Here is a 15,160-nt window from a genome sequence, read left to right as displayed (position 1 = left end):
CGCTCGCGAAGATAGGACCCTAATAAACAAATTATTTCGTCTTGTGAAATTTCGAGCGCTTGTACTTTGAACTCTTAAACCGTCAAGGCCAGGATGACTGATTGCAGTCTTTGCCAGTACGTTGGTATGTTTCTGTGATGGGTCTAACATAAGAGGGTAATCTTAATGTGCGTCTATATTTCAGGATTAATTGTTCGATACTATTTGTACGCATGGCTGATCGGAATTGGAGTTTGGTTCCTGTTGATTCTGGCCACCAAAGTAGGAGCCGATGGAAATAAGTTCAAATACTACGCAAAGTATGGAATGATCTATTTTGCGACTCAAGCTTTCACCACGCTGTACGTACCAATTTCTCTACTGAGACCTCGAAATCCAGCTAACGCACGGTGAGGATCTATAATTACATGAAATAATCGTTGTGTGATTGAGTAATTTTGATTTTAGAATAATCTCCACTATCGTGTCGCACGCGTCGTCTCTTCTACCGATTACGTGGGAGTTGCGAAATGCTAAAATCTTGAAAGAGGCCAAAGGAGCAGTAGTAATGGCCAATCATCAGACATCGATGGATATTTTGGGTAACGTACCGAACAAACAATTTAAAGGGTAATTCATCTAAATCCATTCATAGGCTGTTATCGGTAGCACCGATAACGGTCACCCGATTCTTTTTGTTATAACCTAATGGCGGGGCCTTAGGAGTTTTGTTTAAGTTCGTGATAAAAAGTATCGCATTCGAACAAGATAAGACGGGTTTGATAATAGTGCACCTTGTTTCGATGCGGTTAAATTATGCAATCCACCACCAGTAATGCAACGAGAGATTCGTAGAAATTTAAAATCTGGTTCATATTCTGAATCGTATAGTGCTAAAGTGATTATAACTATTCACTGATCGAACCATGTGGTTTCGCGCTAACACATTGTTATCTATTGCTTTGATATGCGTGTACCTGAGAAAATAAATGTCAATCTAATGGGTCAATACATCAGAGTGAAATAATATATCAACGCTTTTTCTTGAAAAGGGCGATACTAGCAGTGATACCATTCAAAGAAAATCAACAGTGAATATTTCCAGACTTGGTTTTATTTCCTATTTAAGAACTATTGTGTTTTTACATCCTAGATTGCATGGTTCAGTGATCGAAACCCAAAACTTCATGAAGTATTTGAACTTATTAAATTAAAATTTGTTTTTGCTATTGAAATTGACAAAATGATAGAATCGCCTTTTCGGTCCCACCTATCAGCATTGAAGTATCGCCCTTACGTTTTTTTACAATAATTACCGTTCTACACCACCGATTTCGTCCGTGTTTTTTCAATAGCGATCATTGTTACTATTTACAGCTGGTATCAGCCAGGGCAGGAAATATTCGAACCGAACCTATGTTCGAATACTTTCAAAGCGCGAAGCTTTGCGTTACTGGTTCGTATTCACAAGCTTCGCATCACAATCGCTTACCATCGTAATTGCGGACATTTGGGCGATACTTTTGCATGCTCTTCGGCGAGGACAAATGAAGCTTGGTGTTCATTTCATTGATGTTCGGAAAGATATGTAAAAGCTTTTGCGTAGTTTTCGACGAACACGAGCTAAGCTCTTGGTTCGTGTGATCGATATTTTTGAAACAGTTCCACGGAGCTTCGAAGCGATGTTCGCGAACATAGAAAAAAGATTACCTCGAAGTATTTCAGAATCGCGAACACCGAAGGATTATATCAGTTTAGCATCGCGAGGGCCATCGCTAACATGTTCGCCGGACGATATTAGTTTTCTTTATTCAAATACCTACCTACTAGTTATGCAAAAAAAAGTATATTCTAGACAGAGGCCTTGTATTAAGGGTGGAATAGGTGAAAAATAATTGTGACAATGTGTAGCTTATGGATGCTGGGGTTAACTGAAAAGTGACGTTTATTTAAGATAAAGTTTATTTAAGATACCCTACTGATATATTACCAGTAGGGATAAAATCAAGATTTCGTGACAGGGCGGGGATAAATTTTCAAATGAAATAAATTAGGGCTAGAAAATGAAGTTAAACACAATGTACACAACGTATTGAGTGGCTCGCTTATCTTAGTCATGTTCCTATGTCAGTTTCTTGAGGATCCAGTTATGTCAGTTTCTTGAGGATAAAGATATCGATATCCATTCAAAGGAAAAAATCGATTATCAGTTAAATAAATAACGTCATGATGTGTATGATGAATCCTAGAAATAAATAGGGAATGTCAATAAACTCGACCATTCCCGATTCATATTTGGCAGTTCTGGTCGTTTTGTAAATCTTGTTTTCGACTAACAGTAAAACCATTTTGATTCAGAAGTATGTTTTAGAAGGGCGCATGTTTTTTCGTGCACTTATTTAAAAAACGCTTTGAATCCATCTACCAGTGTGATGAGACATTTTTATAACTGTTTTCGAATATTATATCGGTTAAGAACTTTTAGAACATGATATTTCGAGAAATTTTGAAAGTGAAATTAAATCAGTTGTAAAGTTATAGAAAATAGCCTTTTAAAATGAACAGACAATCGAATTATTACTAATACTTTATGAATACATTATCTAAGTTCTTCATTCAATGCAATATGTATGTAAAAAGTTAAAAACTGGATTTCCCTTGAGAACTGGGCCAAAAAATCGAAAAAAATGTGTTGGCGATCCGAGAACTAGAACAGAAATTGTAACCCTTGGACCTCTGAAGTGCATGCGTACAAAATGCTATAGTCTAATGTTTGTTTTCATTCATATCATTTAATAATTTTCAGTTGAGCAATTCTGTCGCAAACTGCATTGTGGAGCGAGGGTCATAACTTCCTAAATTTAAGTGTTCTTATTAATTTAGTACACTCTCTTTAACATAAACTACTCTAACGAATGAACGAATGGGAGTAGGTTCGATAAATTTTGAAAGAAGCCGTTAAATCAACCACTTAAGGGATTACACCACCGCAAAATTAAAAAAAAATCGAAATTGATCTTGATTGATTTTATTATTCCATATCAACATTTGAATAGGGCTAATAAGATTTGTGAACAAACTTTTGTTTTGCTGATTTCTCTTAATTTGTTATCATTTCAACACAGAAAACATTTGAAATCGATTCTACCAAGGGCAAAGATGTTGATTCATGTGTATTTTTCATAAAATTCAACTCTGTAGCGGAAAAATGAGCGAAATAAGTTTGTTTACAAAAGTCTCATTAACCCTTTTGAAGAATTACTATTGTATTGATCTTAAATATGGGTCTTCAAAATTATATATCAAAATATGGAATGCGACAAAAAGCGAATAATAATGGAAAGACAGTATTCGAAAAAGTTCGAGTTTAGAACGACTTTCATTCTACTTGGAGTTATTTATTTCGCTTCTCATTTTCCGAGATTTCCCTTACATAAAGCATTTCGGCTATAACTGATTCAAAAAAAATACAGGGGGCCCTAAAGATTTCTTTCTTTTATTTTTTATTTGTAAAAGTCAAATAAGGGAAGATTACATCATGGAGAAGATAAACCAAATTTTGTCCTTTTCAGAATTGTTTTTGGATTTCCAACAAAAAAAATCACTAGAACATTGTTTGTAAATTCTTTGCGTTTCTCCATCAATAATTAGTTAACAAATACAATACAAACAAGTTGGAATATCCTTCTCATTATTTATCACAAAACACATGTACAGGAGTCAGGAAATAAATTTCATAAAAGTGGAACATGTAATAAGTTTGACACTTCATTTATTAAGTGAACAGATTCTGTCGAAAAGGTTTGAAAATAAATATTTTGTCTCTTGTGATTAGGTAATCAACCAATAAACTTATAAAACAATATTATAAAAATCATTTGGAATCTTTCCTCTTGGTTTTGTACAGATGCCAAGAAATTATAATTCAATTAATGACAATAATAATGGATTCAAGTATGTAGGTATTTGTTAATAAATTCATTTGGTAAAATTAAAAATAACGTTTAACACACAAATCATCGCATATTATTGAGTGAATATGACTAGCCGATTTAGGAATGTTGCGCAAGAACGTTAGAAACCGCAACAAGTTGAAAACAAAGGCCAACGGACTACGCCTAACTACCCCTCAGTAGATGCAAATAACTGAAGTTCGCCGTCTAACTGAACTCAGACGTCAGCAGTGAGATTCCTTCCGAAAATTGTTCTTTTTAGGAAGAATTTGTTTTAGATAGGGAGATTATTAAGAGAGGGGTAATGGTTTTAGCGTTAAAAAACACTATTTGCGATTTTTTAGAAATTTGGGCGAAGCGAATTGATCAAAACTTTTGTACATAATAATGTATCATTTCATCCAAAAGAGTAATTTCACCAAAAAACATTTTTTCACGTTGAAACCCTTACCCCCTTAAACATACTTTAAACATCTTCACCTAAACTCCTTGGCAGGGAAAATATATTCCGATTGAAGAAGAAAAGACGAGTTTGCAATCAAAGTAGCTAGTAAACATAATTGTATTCCGAAAAAAAGAATTTGAATTTCACTACCACTACGCTCATTCAAACTCGTGGCTCATAAATTGGTAAGGTATGCGACGTATGTATATTTCTATGTATAATCCCTAAATCCTAAATTATAATCTTAAAATAATCCATTTTATTTATACTCAAAATAAGATTTACAGTTTATGATAGTCACGTAGCGAACATGTTCGCGGTGGCCTCATGATGCTGATGCTTGAAGCGATATAAAACTTCGATGTTCGCGATTCTCAAATAAACGAGGCATTCGCTTTATATGTGTTCACCGAATATCGCTTCGAAACTCTGTGGAAATGTTCCAAAAACGCAAAAACCACGAGCCAAGAGCTTACCTCGTGTTCGACGATGTGTGCTTCTAAGGTTAATGTGAACTTTTTCGAACATTGTAAAGAGCGAACTAGATGCGAAGCTCGCTTCGTCCGAGCAGAGATAAGTTTTACCCCTAAATGTTCGCAGCGATTGTGTCAAACTCATCGATTGCATGTGGTATGCTTGAGAAGGTGCTTCGTGAAGCTTCGAACAGCAATCAATTCATTTTTCGAAATTTTCCTGCCCTGGTATCAGCTTGATAATCCTAAAAAAACACGAAAATAACAGTTTCGCCTCTAAACTGCTAGCAAAAAAAGTATCGCCCTGTTTGTTTGCATGGAGCGTGGAGGGCGAAACTTTAAATAAACAAACAAAAATACAGTTTCGCCCGTTGTATTTTTTGCTGTAGTTTAAGAAAGCAATATCATAGAATTAAAATTTTTAGGTTAATTTGTTGCGTTTCAAAGCCCTCATTCGCATGTATGAAAAAAGCTTTATGTTTACATTTGTAAGTATCGCCCTTTTCACAAAAAAGCGTTGATATCATCACTGCAATAGCGGCATATACCCTTAAATAATTGTACAGGGTCCGGCACTCGAAGTGTAACCAACTTCAGACTGTTCGCGCAACTGTCACACTGGCATCAACTGTCTACAAATTGGCTGTATGACAGATCCGAGTATTGTTTACAAGCGTACAAAAGCATTTTGCCAAAAGTGAACGCGAAAAAGTGACCTGTGATTGACTTCAAAAGAGGAGTTGCTTCGCTTGGCCGAAAGCGGTTTCAATTTCAAACATCGTGTTTTCTGACGATTTTTTTCCAAATTGAGGAATTTGTAAACGCTCAAATCGATAATGTTTACTTGACCCACCGTTCATATGAGAATTTGAGTCATCGGTTAACCGCTAGGAGCAGTGTCGTAATATTTCGATTAAAAAAAACTTAAAGCTAACTAATTTAATTAAATATGGTGCAATAATTTTTTTAAGGATATTACCTGATCACTACATTGAGAATCTATTGTTTAGGCACCATGAGGACTTTTGGAAAGCAGTGGGAATTGAATCTTGCACTGAACTCTTAGCAGAGGTCCTATAGTTGTCAAATTATCAAGAGTTCTTTTTGGAGGGATGTTCCGAAATATGGAATATGGAATGCTTCGAGTGTGAAGCGAAGTTTGATTAGGTTGATTGTCTTTAAAACAAAAAAAAAATGGATAATTTTTAATTTTTGCTAAAATGTATTTTTATGACAATGCGTAGAGATGACATAAAACCAGTGTTGCGAAACAAGCGAGAAACACATAAAACACGTTCGTTCGCTGGCGTGTACGAATAGCATGCCTAGCGTTCTTCGTCGTTCGCGCCCAGGTGAATTAAAACCGCGCGCAGGAATGCTCGCCAGAAACTCAAGCTTTCTTGTAAGCTTACATCTAGTATAGGGTGACCATATCAAGCGAGTAAAAAACCAGGACAGTTCAAAGGGCACTACCTCCCTCCAAAACCTCTTAATCGGCTGTGCCTTCTCCTCAGATTTTCGGCAACTAAAACGTTCTAGCTCCTGGCAGGCATAACTTCGATCACCCAGCTCTTTTTTTCGGATTTACACACACGCATTTCTTGTTTCATAGCCATCAGCGAAGGCTACATTTTGTTGTCAAAAAATCGGCAATCATGAATTTAGCATCAGTTCAGGACCGACGAGGAGTTATCAGCACTCAACACACGTCATTGAAGTAAAGCAGGAACATAAACGGTCCCAAGTAGCTTTCCTACGCTATTTCTGATTTAAAAATAAGTACCTGGCAATGACAATTATTATATCTGGATCTGAGAGCTAGGATCGAAACAGCTGTAAAAACTACCATTGATTACAAATTTTATCGATTTTTATATGAAAAACAGCGGATAGGTTCAGTTTGAGTGGGACCTTCCGTACTCGCTGTTATGTAGGATGCTATACTCGGCAGGTTAGTCGCTGTTCAGCGTCCAGGCGTGAAGCCATGTTAATCGTGGATTCGGTGCTGTTTGCATTGACCCTGAAGTGGTTCCATAATCACCAGCTGGAGAGAGCACTCAATGAAGTTATTCCACGATAGTTATTGATGTTTCGTCGTTTACCTTTCCTTGGATTTCCAGTTATACGAAAAATGCCACTGGAAAGAGAACTCAAGCAGAAGCACACTTCGATTTGTCTTCTCAGAGGTATCGAGCTGCAAAATTAGGAGGCGACATTTTCTACTAAACAAATTTCTATTTAATTTTTTAGTATTTCTTCAAGTTTCATTAATCACGATAAAAATCAAGTGCGGGTGAAACGTTTGAGTTTGTCATATTTTGGCGCCTGTTAACTATTTTTTAAAAAAGTAGGAGATCACGACGACGGACGCGATCGACCAAAATTATATACATATTGCTCAGTCTCAAAAGATTCAACTGAGATGAGTTTCCGAACGCATTTGAAGTAGTGGGAGTATGCAGACTAATTTACTGGGATTAAACCAGGGAACTCTATCATATACCGAGTGTTGGGTTCATGGTTAAGAATCTCTCGAGCGGTGATAGAGAATCATATTAGGGGAATAAATCGTTCTACACGAACTACCAAATCTCAACTGTTACAAAGTTATTGAACATTCCAGTCCAGCATAGTCGATGGGACAATCGGTCTAATAAGTGTTCTATAGTAGGTTAGTTTCGTGCGGAAGGTTTTTTAGAGTGAGTGAATCCGGCGATTAGCAAGGGATAAACAAATAATTATCCTCAACTATATGTATTATCACTATTTAGTGAATATCTTTATATTCAAAACGACGACCTATCAATTTCTATACATTAGTTGAATGCAACGAACGCAAACTACAAATCATGGAAAAATAAAACCATAAACTTAATAAATATGAAGGTATTTGCTGATTCAGATCAATTTATGTTATGATACGGTTTTTGTTGGAAATTTTGTACAATCGCTGGTTGGGTTGACAGATGTTAAAACTGGTCAAAGGGGATGTTATTAGTACAAGTTCATCTGCTCATATTTCTAACTATTGCCAGTTTTATTGTCGAATTGAACTTATCATGAGAATTTGACATTCAGATGTTGATACAGCAATTGCAATCAACTAGTATATAAAAATGGATAGGCCGCTATTTTTAAAACAAAAATATTCACTAAATAATGATAATACATATAGTTCAGATCAACTATATCGCCTATTTATTGATGTAGATGACTCTGTTTTATATTCTTCTTAATGTAGATTAACAATGAAACATTTACCTGTTCAATAATGAAAAAATAATTAGAATCGGTCAACAAACCATTGAGATATGGCCTTTTGAAGTAAACATTCCAACTTTTATTCATTTTTTTAGTTTTCACATGATATTTAACGTTTGGTAGACAACCCTATTTTCATATTTTTTCAGTGCACCATATAAATAACACCTTTTGTACATTATATTTATGTAATTAAATGGTATGGTTTTCCTTTAAAAACCGCGACACGTATAAACGATCTAAATAGTCAATGGACAAACATGGATTCACGCTTGAAATCTGTTAGAAAACCCATCTATGACCACATAACGCATTCAAATCGTTATAACTTTCGATTCCATCATTTAAATATTCTCAAACTTGCAGCGGATATACTTGATAACTATATCTTTCGAATGCCAAGTACCAAATTAGTAGACAAATATTTTTTCGTTTATAAAGATAGGACCAAACCCGTGGGTGTTTGCTGGTAGCCTTATGAAACGTGTCATAAAACTTCAAATTGCAATTTCTATCGAATCCCTCGATGGATCATTTTGAAATTCACTGAGAAGATGCTTGGATACTGTATCTTTCGAATGCCGTATGACAAATTTATGGTCATTTTTGTTAATAACGGTTTTAGGAACACCGTGTATAGTTTTCCGTTCCATTCGGTAAATTTTAGGTCCAATATTCATAATATAACATTATTTTAAAAAAACGTTGTAATACGTAAAAACGATTTTTTCAAGGATTTTTTTGTTTTTTTAAATAAATCTATTTTTTTTTATTTCGATTATAGAGGTTTTAACCTTAAGGTCATTCGCCTTTTCGGGTTAGAAAAGTCGCTTATGAAAAATTTCTAACCCTATGTGCGGGGTCGGGAATCGAACCCAGGTGCGCTGCGTACAAGGCAATCGATTTACCAACTACGCTACGCCCACCCCATAAATAAATCTAATGTAAACAATGTTTACTAAACATAGACAACCATACATAGGAAAACTGCGGTTGTTTACACCTGGCCTATCAAAACAACACCCAGAATGAAAAAACTATATGCATTGGATGGTGATTATGTCGAATAAAAATAACCCTGCGGGAAAACCGGGAAAACATGTTTTAATTTTTTCTGAGAGGGCATAATTTGTCGTGAAATTCGATATGTCAAATGCTTCTGATAGCGTCAAATCAAAACTGTCAGCATATATCATTATTTTGAATTTAAATTTTATTTTCACCAGATTCTTGGAATATCTCAGGGCTTGGCTAATGCTATCTGAATGTCCCATGTTTTTTTTTGCATATTTATGTACTTTGACATGCTACAAGACGTATTTTATAACCGGTCGAAAAGAGTTCTCTTTGCAGGAGGAACCAGTTTCCCGGAATACCCCGGGGTGGTGAATTTTTATCTGGGAATAGTTAGGCCATGTGAACTGTTTTGTTTCCAATTTTAACAAGTTTAACTTAAATAGCTTAGTTTAACGACAATAATTGCAGCGGCAGCAAATTGGAGAAAACGAGCTCCAACTGTAATACTTCGTTAGCGTCAGAAGTCACCATTGCCCAAACACGGAAAAAGCTTGCTGCATCTAATCAAAAAGTATGTTATTGCTAGTTATATAATAATAATCGGCGAAACTACGGTTCCAAACAAGTCATCGGCGACAAGATTCCAGAGACAGCCAGAGCTTAAAAAAATTGACATCCTTGCGTGAGCTTGAAAGAGTAACGAAATTCAATTCATTCCCGCTGCGATGAATGATATGTTTGTTTCGTTTCCCTCGTCATTCGTTCGCTTTGTCAGACAGCGCATTCAGGTTCGCATATTCTTAGTTTCAGAAGCAAACTGAATTTTGTTTCTACGCTAGCTATGAGAGGGATTATTGACTAAAAGTGCACCAGTTATAGATTACGCAGTTCACTTATGCTCGAAAATGTAGAAGATGTCAACACCAACAAACTGTCCGCATAATAACAAATAAATGCTTTGGTTAGTGAAGGAATTTATATTACCTCTGCAAGCATTCTGTTCTGCATGCAATTTCAGTCAGTTGGAAAGTTAATGAATGAGGGAGGCGTTGAATCTAAACGTTGGTTTCGGTAAATACAAGCAGAAAAAGAAAATTGATTTTGAAATTGACTGGTGACAGCATACCACCTTGTGAGTATCTCAGACACTCAGTTTTCCAATAAATATTTGCCTTAACACTGAGCACGGCTGTCGGTTGTTAAGCATTGCGTGTATCCAGTTGGTGGCCACCTTTTAAGCCGTGTGGTATGCGGCGGCTGAAGTATTTCAGCACATTGGGTAACAAACCTAATTTGGACCCCTACATATTTTGAACACTGTTAATATATTTGCCTCCTGCCGGGTTTTTCTGTATTGTTTGGTTTGACGCAATAATTACATTTCTAGGGTTGTCTATTAAGGTTCAATATCATTGGTTCATTTCTAATAGTTTAAAATTAAACAGAATCCACAGTTTTAAAAATAACACCGAAAACGTTTCATATTTCAGCGATAGCCAAGAGGAACCGGTGGAAGCGATACATTTTAAATTGGATTTGAATGTACAATTGTAATATTTTTATTGATTTAATTAGTTTGTCTGGTTTGGTATTATGTATGTTGACAAATCTAAGCGGCACATCATGACTAAATAATGACAATAGGAGTGTGCTTGTTGAATTCCTGAAACACTCACACGAACACGAACATTACGATTCAAGCGACGTAGTCTTGCTGTTTTAACATTGCGCCGAAGACTTGAATACCACAAGACGGAAACTGAAGAAAACGGAAAGTAGAGGAAGAGAAACGAAGAAAAGCTGAGCTTAGAAAGAATAACAAAAAACCTCCTCGAAAACAAAAGAATTAAAAATTAATATTTAGTACAAGATGATTCCTGACGAACTTTGAACCTTGATATATTATCTGCTTGAGGATGTTACACCATAATGATGTTACTGCCAGCTAAAATGACTGTCGTCGTTTCTGCTTCTTCTTTTTATTTCATCGTCAAAATCAAAACATTGCATTGGCGCGCAAGACAAAATTGTTTGTAATTTGAATGTATTATCTCAGATTGCTTAGTAATTGTATCACTGTGTGTAGGCACGTTAACACATGCAGATGAATAGATTCTCTTTACGAAATTTTGATTCGTTTGGAAAATTTGTTCTGTTAGAAATTAGTATGCCATGAGAATTCAAAAAAAAAAATAGCTGGGATTTGCTTTATAGCAGACTTGATCGCAGGAAGCGTTTTCCGTAGAGTATAAGCTTTCATTATAAATTGAACACGTGGTTGAATCGGAAGCAAAATATAGTTTATGTACCGAACCAGTCTTTCTTTCCTCATTTGCCAAGTGGTGTACCGTAAAAACCGTACATAGTCCCTGTTGCTATCGCTAACATGTTCCTTTTTGATTTTTAAAATAAATGAAACACGTGTTAAAAAATTGCTGAACGGTACGCTTGTGGGTGTGCCATCTCCTATCGGCATAGTACGTTCTGCCCGCACACAGATGCTGTAGCGTAACCCGAACATAACCGAACCTTTGGTGTGACGAAGATGTAGTACTCATCTGTCTTTTTGACACGTACTTTCCAGGCAATACGGAACCTTCCCTGAATTCTTTTCAAGTAGTTCTGATTCTTGGGCATTTGCTTCTAAATTTGTTAAAACCGAATCGTGTCTTTCGAATCCATTTTAGAAGCATCGCGAGGTCATGGATTACCTTCATGTATTACGAACAGTATACACGCAATGCTTAGCAATCGATATCTGTGCTCATCGTTAAGACAAGTAGCGATAAGAAAACTGAGTATCTGTGGCTGTCTTCAAGGTGGTAAGATGTCCTCTGTTATGGAACCTTGTCGCTGATGGCTTGTTGAGGAAGCTTAATGAGCTTGGGTTGCTGACATATGGTTTCGCCGATGAATATCATATAATGATCACCGGTATTTGCATTAACACACTTTTTGATATGATGCAACAAGCCCTATGTTATGTTATGAGTAGTGGTTATGTCTTCATGTTCAGTTAATCCAAATAAAACATCAATTGTGCTTTTCACGCAACGAAGGCTTACAACCGGAGTTCGTCCGTTGCAGTTCTTTTATTCTCAATTTATTGTCGCAGATTAAGTTAAGTACGTTGGGGAATTCTTAACTCAAAACTTAATTGGACAGCTCACATCGATTTCAGGATGAAGAAAGCTTGCATGGCCTTCGGCCAATGTAGACGGGCTTTCGGTAAATCTTGGACACTCAAACCCAAGTACATCCAGTGGACCCACACAACAATTTTTAGACCAATACTGGCTTAAGGGTGCCTTGTTTGGTGGCAGACTACCTATTCAACGTGACGAACATCTACCTATTCAATATGATGAACATCCAGAGAAGATAAGAGAGACCCGTAATAACATGTAATAGACTTATAAATGTAACTGTGTAGCACGGTTCGCAGGCGAAAATGACAAAAAACATCCTTTAGATGGGGTTATATTTTCGGTTTTGTATAATTTTGTATTTGTAACAAGGTATATTTTTATATATTTCATAACCTATTTCATTTTTTCTACCGTACAGGTCTCATGACACTCTGGAGCACCCTGCGGAATGTAGTTTCGATCGCGAAAAAGGAGATGTTCTTCATTTTACCCTTCGGTCCGGCAGTTTGGTTGGCCGGGATAACCTTCATCAATCGTCAGAATCGGACATCCGCCATGAAAACGTTGGACGGTTGCAAACGTCTGATGACCGAGAAGGGTTACAAAATGTATCTCTATCCGGAGGGAACCCGTTATCCGGAGAGGGGGATGTTACCGTTTAAGAAGGGTGGTTTCCACACGGCCATTCAGGCAGGTGTCCCCATTATTCCGGTGGTGTTCTCCCATATGTACTTTATCGAATCGAAGAAGTACATCTTCAAACCGGGTCACGTGATAATCAACGTTTTGGAACCGATACCGACCAAGGGCATAACTAAGGATAACTTGAATGATCTGATTACGCGTACCCGGGATGTTATGCTGAGTGAGTATGAGAAACTGTCAGCCGAGATGGATGCCAACCTGGTCGACCCGAAATGGCTGCGGAGTGAGCGTCCAAGGTTAGCTATTTACGATGGTGATAAAAAATCAAACTAAATAAATCAGTTTTGCTATATGTAATCAGTTGATAGATAACTGCATTGCCAGTGTTCTGGATTTTTTGTTGGCTTTGCTTTGTAATTTGGTGCTTATCACCGCCTAATTTAATCGTGTCTTTGAAACGAAATGGACTGATAGGGAACATAAAAGATAATACGATACTAACCGAATAATCAACCGAACTAAGCGATTTGAGTAATGTGGAATTTCAATAGAACTGCCCCGTGAAACTTCGTTTTTATTTTATCCGAAGGCCTGATCACGCCACATCATTAAAAATAAAGAATTCCGATTCATTAGTCATCTCATCGCCAATATTTCGCCTTATTTTAGAGTAATACACGACGAACTGAATTACAAATCCGTTAGATGGATGTTCGCTAGTTGGACTGTATCTCAATTCAGAACAACTGGTGAATGCTATCCCTACTTTGACAATTGTGTTTACGCCAGTTTGGCAGTAACACTCCGTCAGATTCCTTAGCCATTCCTCTGTGAAACTTGGTTTTTTTTCTTCCTGGCGGAGGCTTGAACGTATGACAAGTGGCTTCCCGATAAGAGGATCATAACAAACATCTTTCAAAACTATATGTCCCATTGATATGTGTTATAAATGTCTGTTATTCTATTTATTAACGAAATGAAAATTACTAAAATTGTATTCTGTTACAATTTTGTTATTAGTTTCTGATCGGGTTACGAGACCAAAATCCGCCAAACCAGGGTTAGTTTGCCATTATGTCATGTAAAAGCTTGATATCCCAGAAACCGCTTCTCAGATTTATTATAATGTCACCGTTGCATATCTATGTAGGTCACAGCTGCGGGTGTATGATAAGAATATAATCCTAGGAAGTATTGCTCAAGGTATATGATAAGAGCGATCGGTTTAGATTGATACCGTTGTTTTTGAAATCCAACCAACGTGCCTTCTACAAATCTTCGCACGTTTAGCTAATCAAATCGATCGTAACGGAAGTTTTTTCTCCATTGGAACCAAATTTTGTCCAGTTTTCTTTGTAAAACTGGTGGATCTACATCAATCGACCGTCTCCTCCAAAAGTTCCAGAAACGGATGACAGTGGCCTACATGTCAGGTGCTGCCAAGCGGGATTCGAACATTTCGGCGCGGCACTTGCCCCAAATACTTGATGTTAGTATATACAGGAGTGGCTAAGGTGGCACTTTGGTATTCTTAAGTACATGAGCGGTGATAGTGATATCAGAATAAATCGACTTGCTTTCGTCATACCGTTTGTTACATATTTTTGGTTTCCAACGTTAGCAAACCGTGTGATCTGCCACACCTATTTATACCACATTGCTTATGTACAGCTAGTTAGGAACTGCGTTAGCCAAATATTGTACTTCATGCAGCAGCAGCAGGAATTAAATTTCACCATCAAGGTGCAAATGGAAGCTTATCACACACTGTAAGTGCAAATAAAAAATCAAAAATGTCGCCCACAAAACTTTTGACAACATAGAATCTTTGCTTGAGGAACTGAAGGATGGCATTAAAAAACTTAAATATTACGACCTGCAGTTCTGCTACAAAAAAAAAACTTTTAAAAGAGCATGATAATGTCGCTCTTTGGCGGACATCAACAAAGCGAATTAGCAATTCGCAAAAAAGCTGAGCAACGCTTCGAAAATGTGTCTACGTACCTGAAGTCCCAAAGTGACATATCACATATAGAAGAAATGCGAAGTAATAAATCGAGTTGACCTTCATTAAAAAAATCAAACTTCCAAATTCCATCCCAGTCTCGCAGAAAAACTTTACGTTATACTGTATGATTTATCACCTTCTGCGTAAAATGTAATCGACTCCGAATCTTCGGCTCTCGGCAACGTACTCGACGCCTTAACGAAAAAGAAGCTGAAAAGGCAAACAGCAGA

At 36.7% G+C, this 15,160-nt stretch overlaps 1 protein-coding gene across 1 annotated transcript; it reads left to right on the top strand.

Moving 5' to 3' along the window:
- Window positions 1-13,475, top strand: LOC131682545 (1-acyl-sn-glycerol-3-phosphate acyltransferase-like). Its single transcript, XM_058964106.1, has 4 exons — window positions 1-124; window positions 185-389; window positions 448-581; window positions 12,696-13,475. The coding sequence occupies exons 1-4, from the start codon at window positions 94-96 to the stop codon at window positions 13,253-13,255; spliced, it is 930 nt and encodes a 309-aa protein (XP_058820089.1). The 5' UTR covers window positions 1-93; the 3' UTR covers window positions 13,256-13,475.
- Window positions 13,476-15,160: the final 1,685 nt, after the last annotated feature.

This window comes from Topomyia yanbarensis, chromosome 2, assembly GCF_030247195.1.
Source record: "Topomyia yanbarensis strain Yona2022 chromosome 2, ASM3024719v1, whole genome shotgun sequence".
NCBI classification, from domain to species: Eukaryota; Metazoa; Arthropoda; class Insecta; order Diptera; family Culicidae; genus Topomyia; species Topomyia yanbarensis.
This window is presented reverse-complemented; position numbering and strand designations above follow the sequence as displayed.

Coding starts and splice junctions, on each gene's coding strand:
- LOC131682545 (XM_058964106.1), top strand. CDS start 94: ATGACTGATTGCAGTCTTTGCCAGTACGTTG. Junction 125..184: donor CAGTCTTTGCCAGTACGTTG/GTATGTTTCTGT, acceptor TCTATATTTCAG/GATTAATTGTTCGATACTAT. Junction 582..12,695: donor GACATCGATGGATATTTTGG/GTAACGTACCGA, acceptor TCTACCGTACAG/GTCTCATGACACTCTGGAGC.